The sequence below is a fragment of the Pteronotus mesoamericanus genome, unplaced genomic scaffold, assembly GCF_021234165.1.
Source record: "Pteronotus mesoamericanus isolate MK-2021 breed Mesoamerican mustached bat unplaced genomic scaffold, CSHL_Meso_final contig_166, whole genome shotgun sequence".
NCBI lineage: Eukaryota > Metazoa > Chordata > Mammalia > Chiroptera > Mormoopidae > Pteronotus > Pteronotus mesoamericanus.
The window spans coordinates 325,228-342,022 of NW_026555066.1; the positions used below are offsets into that span (position 1 = coordinate 325,228).

Here is a 16,795-nt window from a genome sequence, read left to right on the forward strand (position 1 = left end):
CAAACAATATGGTGTTATTTTTCCTATGAGTACACATATATGAATGCATAAGTATTTAAGTCAATATCTGCAGGTCTGAAAAGAATACACACTCCGTGGGGTTAAGCCCCAGGAAGAGTAGCGGGACTGGGAATGAGGGTGGTCAGTCAAAGTGGACTGTTGTCCTACTTATAATGTTCTGATTGTTTAAAAGGAGAGTGTTTTGTTTTAATTTTGATCTGTAAGTCACATAAAGGGGATGTATTGGCAACTTACTCTTGAACGGCTCATAAAAAAATAACACACACACGCACACAGAGAATGCAAAAGCAAACACTACACCATGTTAATAACTGATGAATCTTAGTGATGGGTAGATGGGGTTCTTTGTACTATTCTTGCAACTTTCTGCTAAGTGTAAAATGATTTCAAAATAAAAAGTCGAAGAGCCATAGAAATCTATGATTCTGGATCATCTAGATGCCCACCTAGTCCTGCCCTGGAATTTTACTTCCCAATACGCATTTGTATTTAAGAATCTGGTGACAACAAAGAGGACTACTTTAACCACTGAGGCTTAATGAAAAAAATACACAAACCAACAACACAGACAAAGAAGTCACAACATGTTCAAACTCAGTGAGGACCAAGGATCTCAGGAGGTGATGCTATGAGGAGCAAGGATTTCACAGGAGTTTAACTTAAAGAGAAGAGATGTGGGAAAAGTGAGTCGTCAGGCCATAACGCAGCAGCACAGGCACACTCAACTCATAGGAACTTAGCCGTGGCAGTTAGCAGCACAGGAACACTGGGAAAAGGAACTAGTTTCAGCATACATCATCTGCTGTGCTGAATTAATATGGTTAAGTATAAAATTCAATTTATAACTCTGTATTGGCTTTCTGGTTAAATGTTCCAAGTATACAGGGTCGGGGGGGTGGCAAAAGTAGTTTTACAGTTGTGACTACATGAAACAGAGTTTATCTTTATAGTATTGTATTGTTTTCCACGTGACCAACTGTAAACCTACTTTTGCTCCACCCTGTATATGTTTATGTATATTTAAGCAATGTTAAGGATTTTTAAAAGCCAATACTAGAGATCTTGGGAGAAATCCTTTAAAAAGGGGTCTGTGTATTACTAAAATCTGAAGACCATTAAACTACACAAATACTTGTATGAAAGTAGTATAATTTGCCAAATCCCTAATTCCCAGGGGGCACTGGATAGTTTCCCATATGGAACTATAAATACTTGCAATAAACATCAACTTGTGTGCACAAAGCAGTGCCAGCACTTTGGATGGATGGCACCATATGGCTTAACACTGCTGGTCTCATGCACCATGGCCGGTATTAAGCATTATCCTTTCAAAAAAAACCTTGGGTAATGTGATAGGAAACAAATTACATCGGATTGTTGCTTTAATTTGCATTTCTCTGATTTCTAGTAACTAAATTATGTGTATGTTTTTGGGTTATTTGAATCCCTTCTTGAACTGTTTCTGCCACAAGCCCCTTTTTATTTTCTACTTAGGTATTGGTGTTTTTCTTATTTTGATTAGAGCTTTATAAATTGTGGATATTATCCTTCTCTCCTCTCTCTTCCATTTTTTCTCCCAGTTTTCAGTCTGTCTTTTCAGCCTCTCCTTCCTTACCTTCTTGAGCTTTTCTATCTCATTTTCATCCTTTTTTACTGTTTGCTCCCACATGTGTACTTTATCCTGGTCCTCCTTCAGTTGGTTCTTTTCAAAATCCAACTGGATGCCCAAGCGAGTCTTCTGATTCTCAAACTCCAAACTGTGGGGGAGAAAGGACAATTAGGGCCAGGGCATAACGGCCCAAGGTTATTCCTGAATTTCAGTCACCACTCAGCTTATCCGTTCATACCCACATAAAACTGTTCCCTGAAGTTGGAGAACTAAGTTCCTCAGCCTAGCCTTGTGGAAAAGGCCCAAGACAGGAGACAGTGGGCAAAATCCATTAGTCCTCCTTTAAACACTGAAGAACTCCAGACCGCCCCACCCCTGCGCCCCAACTTCTTAGACGGAAGCACAAAAAGGTCCACCTGAACCCACCTGATATAGTTCCTATTTATTAAGCTTCTGTGTACTGGAAATACATTACCTAATCATACACTACATAATCCTCTAATCAACAGCTCCACAAACAGGCATTATTATGCTAATTATACAAATCAGGAAACTTGGGCCAAGAGGTAAAAGACCTTGCCCAAGGCCACAGAGCTAGTAAATGGCAAATGCGAGATTGTAACCCAGGTCTAACACCAAACCCAGGCTCCTTCTCCTATAGCATCAGTGCAGTATCATGTGGTCGGATAGGATTGGTATCCCAACTCTGCCATTTACTAGCAGTGTACTCTCAAGCAAGTTAGCTATCTCTCACACCTGTCTCCTCATTTGTAAAATGGAAATAATAATAATAGTACTTACCTTGGAGTTACTGGGAGGTTTTTTTTTTTACTGAGTTAATATGTACAATGTCCTTAGAACCATGCCTGGTATACAGTCAGTACTCAGGTAATTTTAGTGGCCATCACTATTGCCAGCTATTTGGCTCATACTGACTCTTTCCAACTACCACCCCCACATGTGTATCCCTACCCCAAGATTCCAGAACCTCTAAGGGGCAGAACTTGGGTAGTAAAACCCATGGAGAAAGTACTAGATTCCCTATTGCCCTCCTCCCAATCTCTTCAGAAACTCAAGAGTATGTAACCAGCATAGAGATACCAGCTGGCCAGGCAGAGCTAACTTCCAACTACCCTCCACCCCCAATATGGTGTGACAGATGCTGCCAGATGTCATGCTAGCAGTTTAAACCTAGTAGTCACTATAATCCAAATGGAACAGAACTAACTCTATAATTTTGAGCTATGCAATTTTAAGTCTAATCTCCTAAGCATGATTCATAAAGTTGTCTGTGATCTGGCCCCTGCTGACCTACCTCTCTACCATCCCCGCCTTCCACATGATCCCATTTCTATGCTCCAGACATTCAAAACAATTTAGTTTCCAGAACAAGGCATGGTCCCTCAAACCCCTAAGCATGTTGTTCTCACTGCCTTGGACTCTCTGCTGCCCAGCTGGCTAAATCCTACTCACTCTACAGGTCTCCAGTTTATCATTCCTTGTTATATAAAACCTTTCCTTGAAGACTGTGAGCAGGTTCTTAGTTTCTATTACACTTTGTTTGGGTTCTTCCCTTTTTGGCCCAGTTAATCACACTGCACAGTTTCTAACACACTTACGATTGCTGTCTGTGCAAGACCCTTCCTCTGTCTCCTCAATCCTTGATTTTCACTCCCATTATCTTCCTTACAGTGAGCATGTACTCCAAAGTGACACACACACACGCACACACACATGCGTACATATGTATATAGCCTTAAAAATATGCATATCCTTGCAAAATGTCATTTTGTTTTTAAATTAACACAAATGCACAGTGTTATAAATATATCCATGGTACTGCCCATAAGTCTAGTTCTTGCTTTAAACTGTTATACAGTATTCAATAGTCTGTATATTCATCACATTTAACTTACACTTTCCCCCACTGATGGCCGTCTACATCGCCACCAACATCCTACTACCACAAAATATGACAAGATAAACAACCTTGAGTGTGTCTCTTTGGAGTGTGTCTCCTGTGGCAAGACTCTCTCTGGAGTATATGAGTATATCCAGCAGCGGCTTTGCTAAGTTACAGGACTTACGTAGAATTATTTTCACCAAATGCCACTAAGTTGTTTTAATTTGCATTTCTCTGATCAGAAATGAGACTGAACATCAACTTGCAATTAGTCATTCAAGCTTTTCTTACCATGGAACGCTAACTATATCCTCTGTCCAGTTTTCTATTGGGTCTTTTGTTTTGGTTTTTCCTCGTTGTTTTGACCATTTCCTCTGTATTTTTTATCTACCTAAGGTACAGCATCAATCATACTGTTCTGAAATTGCTGATCTACTTGTCTGCCTCCCCTACTACTCCATAACTCAACTCCCTAAGGACAGGGACAGTTTCTGACTTAGTTCTACATCCCTTGAACTTGCCTTGGGGGGTAGAACAATAATGAATATTTACTGTATGGGTTATGGGCTCGATGAACTGCCGACTGAGGGTCCAGTAGGTGAACTCCTTCAGGGAGACTGTGTTGTGCTCATCTGTCTTACCCTCATCTCTCAGCCCCCTCCAATACCTAGCACAGGACAACTTGGCACAACATAGGTATTCAAGAAAGGTTTGTGGAACAAATGAATAAACTGAAGTGGGGAAGAGAGGAGAAACGGTCGTTTTGTTCTTACTTTTCTTCTAGCCTAGAACTTCATTCCTCCTCCCCTGCATTGCCCATCAGGATGATGATAATAATAAAAGCTAATTATGTATTGCTCTTAGTAGGTGCTAAGTATTATGTTAAATACTTTAAAAGCATTATTTCCCCTGATCTGCCCAACAATGCCATGAGACAGGCGTCATTATTATTCCGCTTTATAGATAAAGAAACTAAGGCTCAAAGAGATCAAGTCACTGTCCAACATCCTGAGTTGTGGAGCTGGCATTTTTAACCCAGGTAAACCACATTTAAAGCTGGCACTCTTAACCACTAGACTATGCTGCACTGCCTCCCTAGCGTCCCTGTTCTCTAAGGCTCGTCTACAATACACACCCATCTTTGTAAGAACTGCTCCTGGCCTTGTGATGGCATCTGATTTTCCAGGATATCAGGCTGGGGTCTCAAAGGCACTGCACTCTCTGCACTTCTACTTACCGCTTCTTGGCAATTTCATTCTGCCTCTTCACCTTCTCTTCCTCAAACTCCCGAATGTTACGTACACCAATCTCCCGACAAAACTCTTCAAACACCTCGTCCTCTACCTGAGAGAAGCAAAGGAGGGCAAAAGCCCTTTGGGTCAGGGTGCTGCATCCAGCCTCAGTCCCACCCTGAGGCACATGCTGGCATGGCTCATCCCCCACCAACCTGGTTCATCTTCTCCTTCAAGTCTTTCATTTCCCTCTCCCGGCTTTGGATGATCCTCTTGATATCATTGATGCGAGGCCCAAAGTTGGCTAGCTCACTCTCCAGCTTGGACTTTTCCTGCAGGAAACGCGGTTGAGAGGGTAAAAGGAGAGCAGGCTCCTTGGAGGAAAAGAGCCATCCCAAACACGCTGGTCCCACGAACTCAAAGGGCTAGTTCTCCACATGCTGAGAGAACGTGACTTAGCACCAGTCAAAGCTCGATCATCTCTCGAACTACCACACAGCTCCCTCCCTGGCCCCCAGTCAGCCAGCTTCAAATCCACACAGCTGGGTACAAGGTAAACATGCTCCCTTATCCACAACTTGCAGCCAGATATGTTTTTGAATCTTCCTGATTTTAGAAAAAGGCAAAACTGTATACATACACAGACACATACGCACACACAACACATTACAATACACCTTCAGGGTGGTCTGGGGAAGTATGTCATAATCAAACACATTAACATACCTGGAAGAGTACCACCACCCACAGGAAGTGAAATGCCTATAGCTCACTTTCAATGCAATTTTAAAAGCTCAAATATTTATTAAATGAATGAATTATGCTAATAGCAGAACCTAACATTTACTGAGTGTAAGGAATCAGTCTGAGCACTTTACCTCTATTTACTCATTCAGTCTTCACAACAACTCTATAAAGCAGGTAGTATTCTAACTGCCACTTTATAGATAACGATAAAAAAAGTAAAAGAGACGTTAAGTAACTTGTATAATGTCATACAGAGCCCGTATTTGAACCCCTGGTTGTCTGACTCTGTGCTCTGCTTAGTTCCCTGGAGCAGCCTGGGAGGAGAGAGGAAAGTGGGACAAGTTCCTCCCCTCAGAGAAACCTCGGCTAGGAATGGAAAGATGGCCTTCAGAGAACAGGGCTGAGGCCAGACCCCACCTGCAGATTCAGGGCTAGATGTCGTGTCTTGGTCTGTTCTAGGTCACTTTGGGAGTATTTGAGCCGCATCTGCAGTCCGTGGGCCTGAGACTGCACCTGACGTAACTCTGCCTCTTTACGCTTTGCCTTCATCTGCTCCTGAAATGGACAAGAAAGAAGGGCGGGACAGTAGGAAGGTGGCTGTCCAGAGCTTAGGACCTCCCACTCCCAAGGACAGCACTGCCTGTGGCTTACTTTCAGCTCCTCTGTCAGCCGCTCCTTCTTCTCTTTTAACTTGTCTACAGCTTTCTCATCCCAGCGCCGTGCCTTGGCCTTCAGGTCACTGGCCCCACCAGAGATCACTCCTGACTTCTGGAACAGGGTCCCATCCAGTGCCACTGTCTACACACAGAAGGGAGAAGAGAGAAGGAAAAGCTGAAGAGAGGAATCTCCAATATTTAGTCTGTCCAGCTCCAATCTGGGCAAAAGAATCCATACCTTGTGGCGCTGGTGGCCTCCAAAGGCAATGCGGCGAGCATCCTCCACATTGTCACAGACAAGGGCATTGCCACAAGCATACTGCAGGGCCTTTTTGATGTGAGGTGGCTCATAGCGAATCACATCAATCACCAGCTTGGCCCCCTTCAGCTCCCGGAGTTTCTCATCTGTAGGTTTCACCTGTAGGAAGAAGCTCAGTAGGTGGCAGAACATGGAGTGCTAGGAAGAAGGTCCCTCACACACTGCCTTGATCCCATCCCCACCAGCCTCACCTCCAGGTAGTCAAGAGGCAAGAAGGTCTCAGGCTCCCCACGCTGCTCCTTGATATACTGTATACAGTCCCGGCCTGTCTTCTCTGAGTCCACGATAATGGCATCCATGTTCTTGCCCAAAACCTTGGTTACAGCAATCTGATACTTCTTTTGTGTGGGCTGGCAGAGATCAATGAGGCGGCCATACTGGAGAAGTCAGAAGAGAACACCGAAGCGTGAGGCTTTTGGGAAACAACTCAGAAACCCCAATCCCCAGCCTGGGCAGACCACAGTCTGCATCAGGAACATCAGCCCCCAGGCTATGAAGAAAAAGCCTACCCTGGCTCCAAACAACAATGCCTTTAAGAAGTCAGGTCTGAATCCAAAATCATCTTTCTAAACCTCACTGTTACCATTTCACAGAGCACTACCACCTCAGACACCATACCAGACACCCTATACAGCTTTATGTGAATTCTCACAAGCACCCAGCAAAAGAAATCACTTCTTAGTTTATTTCGCCCACTCCCCCCAAACAAACCATGGTTCCCCAAGAACTATCAGAAACAGGGAAATATCTTCAAGGGACTGAGCCTAATTCACCCACACGAACCCCCGAGCAGGGTCTAGAGAAGAGATCAGGAATGGAACCCAATGAAGCTAAATCCAGGGAGGGGATTACAGTAATAGAGGGAAAATATTCAGGGAACCTGGGAACGCTGGATTTGGTTCAAGAGGCCAAGAGATCTGATAAAGCCTAGTGAATGATCCAGTTGGTACATGCCAAGGGAGCCCATATTGAAGCTGGCACGGAGCTACTTCCTGAGAGACTGATTTCTGTCTCATGGCCCCTCCCCCTCCCAAGGGCCTCTCTAGTTTCCTCACCTCCCACAGAAGAGTGGGCAAAGGCCAGAGAAAACCTTCAGGAAGATGCAATTGGTATGATTTAAAAAAATGTGAGGTTAAGAGTCAGAACAGTTGGGTGTGAAATGCAGTTCTACTCATAAGCTGTGCCCTTTTGGGCAAGTCACTTAACTTCTCTGAGTCTCAGTTTCCCCAGCTATACCAACGGCATTGGCAATCCTGTCCTCACAGGGCTGCTGGGAAAATGACCTGCCAGTCGGTGTGAAAGTAGGTGCTCAGGAAGTGAGTTCTGTCTGACTCTTACCACAGAGCCAGGATACAGGCGTTTGATGCTCTCCATAATCTCTGCCTTTCGCTGTTGGCGGCTGCTCTCCTGGCGGTCAATGCGGGCATCCCCCAGCTGCTCCATCACCTGGTTCAGCTCCTTATTGATCTCATCAATACGCCGCTTGGCCATCTCCACCTCCTCTGTCAGCTCCCCCTCTAGCTTCTTCTGCTCCTCTAGAGACTGCCTACGAAGTAAGGGGACACAAGGGTTACCTTGGCTGGTCAGAAAACACTCTGGGTTGAGAGGGCCTCTGGGGGTCCTGCCTAGGGAGGGTCAGGATAGGTAGGTTCACAAGAACAGGCCTGGAAGTAGGAGGGACGGCTGCAGAGCCACGTACTTGCTGGTCGTGATGTACTCCTCCAGTTTCTCAATCCGCTTCTGATTCTCTTCAATCTCCCGCAGCTTTTGCTTGATCTTGGCCTGGGAGAGAGACAAATATACTCTGTTACCAGCGGCTGAGCAAGTTAACTCCAAGACCATGGGGCCCAGGCTTACAGCCCCTATGCGCTTGCTTATCCAAGAGACCAACAGTCTAGGACAATCTGTCGCTATTGCAGGAGGCCTACTCAAAAGCAGACACACAGACAAGTGCTTGGCATGGCTCTGCTGACTGATGGGGCCTCCCAGAGCCCAATGAGACCCTCTCACAGTGTTCTCCCCAGCCTGGGCTATCTTCCTCACCACTCAGGGAGGCTCAAATCAAGGCCAAGCAAAGCCTTCTGGGCCTTTCTGCACCTCTGCTTTCTCATCTGTAAAATGTAGGTAACCTCCACATCAGAAATATGTATTAAGTATTTAATATAGGGTACCTATTAATATTAATGCCTACCGCCAAAAGAAGTGATTAGAATACCTGGAACACTGTAAGCTCCTAGGGTAATATAACAACTTTCTATGACTGTTATGATTTTACTACCATTATTAGTAAGGAGGCAGTAAGTGAAGTACACTTGATAAGAGTGTGGGCTTTAGAGCTAGGCTGCCCAGGTTCATCGCCTGGTCCTGCCACTGAATAATGAGGTGACCTCAGGCGAATTACATCCCCTCTGTGGTAGTTTCCTCATTTCAAAAAAGAGAAATTAAAGTGCCTACCCACACAAAAAGTGCTTGCTCAATGTTGGCTACTGTCATTACAGATAAGACTACCATTACTTCCTTTTCTCCGGACCATCACCCCCAATCCTGTAACACATGCCCACCTCGGTCTCTACTTTCTTCCGCTCTTCCAGATCCAGCCGGTCCTGGTCAGCTTTCTGGTCTCGGTTGAACTTCTCTAGCTCCTGGGCCAGGGTAGCTGCTCTCTTGCTGGCTTCTTCTTTCAACCGGTGGTATTTCTTCACCTGTGTTAAAGACAGGGAAGGAGGACACAGGTGACCAGTCGGCCCTCGTCAACCTAGCAATCTCCCTCCACCCCCGCGATCCTCCTAAAACTTACTTGATTCTCCTCCAGGGTCAAGTCTCTGCCCTGACTCTGACTCTCCTCTTCCATTCGTTCCTCAAACTCCTGCCGGGCCTTCTCCACCGAGAGCATCTCCTTTTCCAGTTCGTCCATGTCACCTTTACGTTTCTTGTAATGCTTCTGAGCATTCTGTAGGGACTTCTTGGCTGCTTCCAGCTTCTTGATTTTGTGAGAAGTATTCTCCTTGGCTTTGATGTACTGAGGTCGCTTCTGGTTCAATTCTGAATCCTTTTCCCTTTGGCCAGAAGGGAAGGGGAAAACCAGTTAGCACTGTTGGCTAAGGAAGGGTTCTTAGGCTTTGTACCCAAGGAAAGGGGGACCTAAGCCCCTCACAGCGAGACTCAGGGAATTGCCTAAAAGAATAAGGGCCTGATGCTCAGATTTTGGAGGATCCTCAGATCCTCAAAAAAGGGGCACTCCAATTACTCCCCAGAACCTGCAGCCTGGCATCCCAGGCACCCCATAAGGTAAAGCTGCCACACTGGCCTCAATCAGCCAGGCCAGAGCCCCCAGTAACAACTCCAAGTTCACTTAACCCCATGTCCACTGAACTGTCTCCCATCTAATCTAACCTTTTAAAATTCCTGTCCCTTAAACTTCTAGCTCCAGTTTTCTTCTTCTAGGAAGGCATTCCAACCACTCTAGCGCCTGGGATTCTCATTGCTTCCTCTCCCTTGGCAAGTCACTGCCCCTTTCAAGTTCTCCCTCTTCTGAGTACCTATCTACCCAGAGCCTGAGTACTTAAATACCCTATTTGTCTAAAATGCAAGTCAAGGGGAAAATAGAGAAACTAGTGTGGGTGCTGGACTCCAGGCTCAGAGAAGCCTTAGGAAACGGGACAGCCTCTAGGTTTCCCAAAAATTGCAGGCCCAGGCCTGCCTCTTACTTGATCTCCTTCTCAATCTGCTGCTGCTCCCGCATCATTTTGCCCAGCTCCTTCTTCTTCTCCTTCAGCTCATCCTCTACCTTGTCCATACGCTTCTTGTCCTTCTCTATCTCCTTGTTCTTAGAGGCCAGTTCCTTATTGAGCTTCTCGATTTCCACTTCATTATGATAAAGCTTAAAGAGCTGCAGCTGTACTTGAGCTCGCACCACCTCATCCTTCAGGCGCTGGTAGCGGTCGGCCTATTTAAATAGGGGTATGGAGGCAGGGAGAGCATCAGTAAGGCACTGGCTGCCCATCCTGGCCTCTCAGGGCCCAGAGGTAGTCAGGCCACCTACCTCTTCTTTCTCTTGTTTGGCCTCCTTGCGTTCAGCCGCAATGTTTTTCTTACGATGGTAGTTAAATTGTGTGTCCTCTTCCGCTTTCACCATTTCCTTCTTTCGTTTGTCGTACTCCTGGGCCAGCTCTCCAGAGCGACTGATCTCTTCAAATAGAGCTGTCCTCTCTTTGGGGTTCTTCATGGCAATAGATTCCACAGCACCCTGGTAAAGGTCAAAACACTCTCCCCACTTAGACCCTAGCCAGCCCAGGTCCTCCTACCTTCCCCCACTCAATCATTCAGAAGATGTTCACTGACCACACTCCCCCAACTGGGTGCCGCATTTCACACTGGGCTCTGAGGACACATTCCCAGCCTTTTGAGGTGCGTGGAAAGCAGAAGAGACAGAAGCAAAGCCAACACCATATATTACATGCAATGACAGAAGTCGCACAGAAAAGGACTAAATGATGCATGGAGGTAGGAGTCTGGTATGAATGTCTACATGGAAAGGTTTCCTAAAGGTGACATCTAAGCTAAATTTGGAAGATGGGGAAGAACTAACCTAGAAAGTGAGAGAGACGAGGTTATTCCATGTAGGGGGAAAAAAAATTAACGTGCAAAGGCCTGCAGGCCAAAGAAAGGAGGTGAATTTGGGGAACTGTAAATGGTTTAATTAGGTTGGAATGCAGGGTTGGAGGGTAAGAGTACTGGCAGATGAGGCTAGTGAGGTAGGCAAGAACCCAAGGACGGTATTTCCTGAATGACAGGAGTTTTGATTTCATGCTAGGGCAGTGGCTCTCAAACTTTAGCATGTATAATCATAACCCAGAGAGCTTGGTAAAACACACATCACAGGGCTCCACCCCATAGTTTCTGCGTGTGTAGGTCTAGGATGGAGTCTGAGAATGTGCACTTCTAACACACTCCCCAGTTGATGCTGATCTGCGGACTACAAGGTCCAGGCTGGAGTCAGGAAGCTCAGTGAGGAAGCTGCTACATTAGTTCAGGGCAGAGATGAAGCCAGAGATGGAGCAGGCCCAAGGGTTGGCATAAAGCAGAGAGCCAATAATTGTTAAAAATGCCCACCTGGAAGACGAGGAAGTTACGAGCTTTGATGAGAATGCCCAACTTCTCTAGTTCCTCACTGTACTCGTGTAGCTGAACCACTTTGTTGTTGATCTTGTACTCAGAGGAACCCCCTACACGACAACGCATGAGTTGGCCAAGAGTCAGGTAGGTGTCCCTTCCACCCCAGCCAACTAGTCAAGCCACCTCCCAGGACCCAAGGAGAGCCTTCTGGCTAGCCTCACCCACCAACAATAACACGGGCAAAGGTGCGGTCCTCAGCACCCTCCTCAGAATAGACCATGCTGACGAAAGCCCGGTTGGCAGCTGGCTTGCCCACAGGAGCTCCGTGGATCAGATCCCTCAGGGTCTTTACTCGCAGGTTGCTGGTTTTTTCACCCAATACAAAGCTGATGGCATCCATGAGATTTGACTTACCTAAGGGAGGAAGAGACAAAGGAGAAGTTAGGAAAGAGAGAAGAAAAGGAATAAGGGAGACACTGAGAGGAGCAGAAATGGTCCCTAAGCACTCAGTTCTCAGACTCATGAGAGGAGAAAATATTGCTCTGCCCCGATAAAGACAAGGCCCAAGCAAAATTCTGCGTCAAAAACTTAGAAAAATGGTCTGTCTGCGGTTATTACTTTAGCAGCCAAAAACTATAACCCTATCTAAAGAAAAAGTACATTTACAGAATAGACTGTTTTACAACCTTTAATGATATGGGAAAATACCCACAATAGGAAAAACAAGCAAGATGCAAAACCCAATACAGTTTTATCTCAACCAAGTTAAAAAAAAAGAGGGGGGGTTGCTGAGGAAAGTTGTTTAATGGGTACATTGTTTCAGTTTTGCAAGATGAAAAAGTTCAGGAGGTCTTTTGTAGAGCAATGTGAATACACTTAACACTACTGAACTGCACACTTAAAAGTGGTGACAACAGTAAATTTTATGTTGTGTATTCTATCACAATTTTTTTAAAGGCATATTCCTATTGTGATACAATATGAAAGACACAGCAGCATCTATGAGGTACCCTGCTGAAAATATTTAACCTGAATTTAAAGAAGTCTTCAGACCTCCCTTCTGGTTGACAGGAAATAAGAGCAGTTAAAGGAATGTGGTAAATGACATCATGAGAAAACCTTAAGACAAACAGAATGTGGGATGTTCTACAAGACAATAGGCATGGGATTTTCAAAAAGTCAATGTCAAAAAAGAAAGGTTAGAAGAACCATTCCAGAACACTAGAGATTACTGAGACATAGGCAAGGGCTATACACAAACTCTGACTGGATTTTGGTTCAAACAAAACAAAACAAAACAAAACCCAAAAGACATTTTTGGGAGCAATTATGGAAGCCTGAATATGAACTGGATGATTGATGACATGAGGAAATTAATTTTCTTAGGTGTGATAATGGTATATTGGTAACACAGGAGAATGGTTTTAGGAGATGACTGCTGAATCCCTTAGGGGTGAATGTTATTAAGTCTACAATTAACTTGCAAATGATTAAGCAAAACACACATGTTTGAAAATTTTCATAATAAAAACTAGGGGAGAGGGAAAGACACAAGAAAAAATACATTAAAATGTAAACCGTTTAACAGTGGTCACTTCCGGAAAGGAAAGTAGGTGACAATCAGGTCAGAGAAGAGATGGAGTGTTTTTATTTCTATCTTTTGGGATTTTTAAAATTTTATACCATATGCATTTATTAGCTATTCAAATAAATAAGTATGATTTTTTTAACATTAAGAGTGGTTATCTCTTCAGTAGATAAGTCATAGTTTTTACTTTCTTCAGCTTAGACTCAAACAAATTTTTTTAAAAATTTAGACTAGGGTTAGGGAGCAGTTTAATCTCTATTAAATTCTACCTCAAAAGTCTCCCCAAACATGTTATGTGACTGTGCACTGAGGACCTGATTTCCAACACCTATCTACTACCCAGCAACAAGAATGGTAGCCCAGGTCCTTCCATGAAGGTAGTACAAAACAGAGATTAACAGCTTGCGTTCTAGTCCAGTAGATTAGGTTGTAGTCTTAGTTTCACTACTTCTTAGCTGACCTTCCATTCCCTCCCCTGGAAAATGTGAAAAACCCTGCCTAGTGGGTAAAACGTCTAAAACAAAGCTTGGCACATAGTTCTCTGTTGGAGTGGCAGGAGCACAGGCTTTGACAGGCATAGGTTCTGACTCTGGCTCTGAGAATCAGCGTGTAAGTGATCACACCTCTTTGTGCCTTGGTCTCTTCATATATAAAACACAGATAATGGGATCTCCCTCCTAGGGGCATTGTGAGAATTTCAATGTGAAAGGTCCCAATAAATAAAGTACTCAATACACAGTATGTGCTCGATAAATGGCAGTCCTATTCTAACAACAGGTCTGGACTCAGCAATGTCTCCCTCATCACAACAGGACTAGCACAACATGCGGACCAGGAGTCATCTTTTCAGACACCCATTTCCAACCTTTGGGCTTCTCCCATGCTCTCCAGGGACAGTAATAACATCTCACAACCAAAGGCTTTCCTACTTATGATCCTTCAATATTACAAACATTTTTATAATATGTATTATGAGCTGAACACTCACAGACCGGTAATGAAAATACAAAAACAGATACCATGAATACAAAACAGGAGAAAACAAATGTTAATGTGTGCCATGTGTCTACTGTGTGCCAGAGGAGAAGAGCAATTCACGGAGGGGAATCGAGGAATGCCTTGTGAAGGTGGGCATTGAAGAATGGGGGTAAGTGGAGCAGTCAGACCAAAGGACTTTTTGGAACAGCTGGGTATACAAATCAATCCATGTTGAGGGGACCAAATGCCAAGAGGGGCACCTTGCCTCTTTCTGCCACACCGAAATCCTAAGAAAGTGGAGTGGAACCCCAGGCATTAGCCCTTTAAGCCAGTGATTTTCAAGAGGCTGGCTGGGAGGGGGAGTGATTTTGCACCCCCACCCAGGGAACATTTAGCAGTATCTGGAGACATTTTTGGTTGTCACACTGAGGGGGTGGGGTGGGAGGGGTGGAAGTGCTACTGTAGGTAGAAGCCAATGATGCCACTAAACATCCTACAATGCATAGGACAAACCCCACAGCAAAGAATTACCTTGCTGGCAATGTCAACAGCGACACTGTTGACAAAGCCTGCTCTCCACTGAGAGCCAAACATAGGCAAGACTCCAAGCAAGCCCCTCAGTTAGAGCTACTTCGGCAAAGGCAGCCACCTCAGGCTAGGAAATGATTTAGCTAGAACAATTCGGGGGTGGAGGAGCACAGCAGGGTTCCAAACAAACCCTGAGGGGTTAGATGGGAGGAATCAATAGAGTGTCATTTAGAGATGGGAAGTTAAGATATAACAGAGAGGCCTGACCTGACCACCCTTTCCTTTCCCCATTTTTATTTAAGTAACTGACATAACATTATCTTAGTTTCAGGTGTACAGTACAGTGATGCCATATTTGTATATATTGTAAAATGACCACCACAATAAATTTAGTTAACACCCATCACCTCACAGAATTACAATTTTCTTTCTTGTGATGAGAGCTTTTGAGATCTACTCTCTTAGCAACTTTTAAATATACAAGACAGTATTGTTAACTGCAGACTACTCTTTCTACTGTTAACTACTGACAGCACCCAAGTCACTCTATCACATCAACCTGCATAGCATTCATTCCCCGGACAGCACTTATCACAGCCGAAAATTATCTTACTTTCTCCTTTATTATCGTCTTTCCTCCCAGGATTTAAGTTCCCTGTGAGCTGGCTTATCCTATTCTCCGCTGTTTCCATAGCACCTTGAAAAACTCCTTAAGAAACAGTAAGCACTCAATAAATTTGGCGAGCGAGCAAGTTCTGATTTTTAACAGTTTCAGTGCTAGCATAGGGGCGAGTTCAAGGCATCTCCACCTCTGAGATGGGGGGTTGGGGGGCGATGGAGGGTCAAGACCACAAGCACTCCGAAGACGCGAGCGCTGGATGTCAGTTTCAAAATTGCCCGCCTCCAAAGGAGTAAAAAAAGAAACTGGAGCGTACCAAGGTGAGGCGGGACGGGTTAAGTGTACCGTTTGGGACTGGAAGCCTCGGGAGGGCTACCAGCGGTCCCACATCTCCAGAGGGTTCATACAGGGCGAGGAATCCAGCTGGCAGCGGACTCTGGACCGCCACTTTTGGCGGGAGGGGGCAGAGGGAGAGGAAACGTACAGCCCGGAGCGTACCACTCAGGCCGGAGCGGGGGCCGCGCAAAGAGCGGGCAACTGACACCTGGGGAACAGGGTTCTAGTCAGAGCACCCGAGCGGGGAAAGTGGGTTTGAGTCGAACCCCCTAAGGAGGAGCAAGGAACCTGTTATGGTTCGCGACATTTCAGGTGCCAGGGGCTGGGCTGTACTATGCTGCCGGACAGGGGTCCAGGGCGGGACGTGCCCAGGGCGGCAGCGGGGTTTATCTCACCAGAGCCATTGGGTCCAATGATGGCGGTGAACCTCTGAAATGGTCCGATTATCTGTCGACCCTTATACGACTTAAAGTTCTCAATCTCAATCAGTTTCAGGAAACCCATGACGGCAGTGGCGCCTGCGGCGGTACCAATGGCCGCGCCGTACGCCGGGAACTGGAGTAGCCTGCGCGGGAAACACCGCAGTGCAGGCCGGGCGGATAGCAAACCTCGCGAGAATAAAACCAGGCCAAACGGGATTTCCGGCTTCCGGCGCGGGAGGGTGCCAGGGGCAGGGTCTTCCGGCTCGCCAGCAAGTTTTGTTGACCCGTTGCCAGGGCGCGAGCTTACGACTGACGTTTGGGTCCCGCCCCCCTTTCTTGTTGCTTGGCAACACAGGCCGCCGCCACTGCCAACCAAATTTACAAAGGTAGCGGTTCCGGGAGGACAGAGAAGATTTTGAGATCCCACGAAACAGACGCGATCGGAGCTCACGCTTGCTGAGACGAGTCAGAAGTCACAGTAGGGTTATGCCCTCCAGGGCAGGAGGAAGGTGGGAGATCGGTTGTTTCTTTAGCCTGGCCTGTTAGAAGGTTCAAACAGGAACAGGGTTGGGAATGGACCCCAGGGAGTGAAGCGCCGTATGGGAAGGAGGAGCCAGCGGGAGGATTCAGTGTTAGGTGAGCTCAGACTCGGCTGTGGGTGGAGTGAAGTTAATAGTGGAATGGGGTGTGAAGGGAGGTGATGTGAAGGGAGATGAGGGTAC

General features: G+C 45.7%; 1 protein-coding gene across 1 annotated transcript in view; it reads right to left on the reverse strand.

Annotated features, from left to right (window-relative positions):
- SMC1A (structural maintenance of chromosomes 1A) overlaps positions 1–16,196 on the reverse strand; it is a 29,481-nt gene extending 13,285 nt beyond the window's left edge. The window contains exons 1-16 of the mRNA XM_054565715.1: positions 16,047–16,196; positions 11,828–12,016; positions 11,600–11,712; positions 10,530–10,733; positions 10,195–10,433; positions 9,285–9,543; positions 9,049–9,189; positions 8,187–8,269; positions 7,826–8,033; positions 6,679–6,864; positions 6,407–6,586; positions 6,164–6,310; positions 5,930–6,067; positions 4,981–5,097; positions 4,771–4,877; positions 1,637–1,778 (exon numbers count right to left, since the gene is read on the reverse strand). Of these exons, the coding sequence (XP_054421690.1) occupies positions 1,637–1,778; positions 4,771–4,877; positions 4,981–5,097; positions 5,930–6,067; positions 6,164–6,310; positions 6,407–6,586; positions 6,679–6,864; positions 7,826–8,033; positions 8,187–8,269; positions 9,049–9,189; positions 9,285–9,543; positions 10,195–10,433; positions 10,530–10,733; positions 11,600–11,712; positions 11,828–12,016; positions 16,047–16,155 (2,562 nt within the window). The 5' untranslated portion in view covers positions 16,156–16,196. The remainder of the gene's footprint in view (positions 1–1,636; positions 1,779–4,770; positions 4,878–4,980; positions 5,098–5,929; positions 6,068–6,163; positions 6,311–6,406; positions 6,587–6,678; positions 6,865–7,825; positions 8,034–8,186; positions 8,270–9,048; positions 9,190–9,284; positions 9,544–10,194; positions 10,434–10,529; positions 10,734–11,599; positions 11,713–11,827; positions 12,017–16,046) is intronic.
- Between the last annotated feature and the right edge of the window lie 599 nt (positions 16,197–16,795).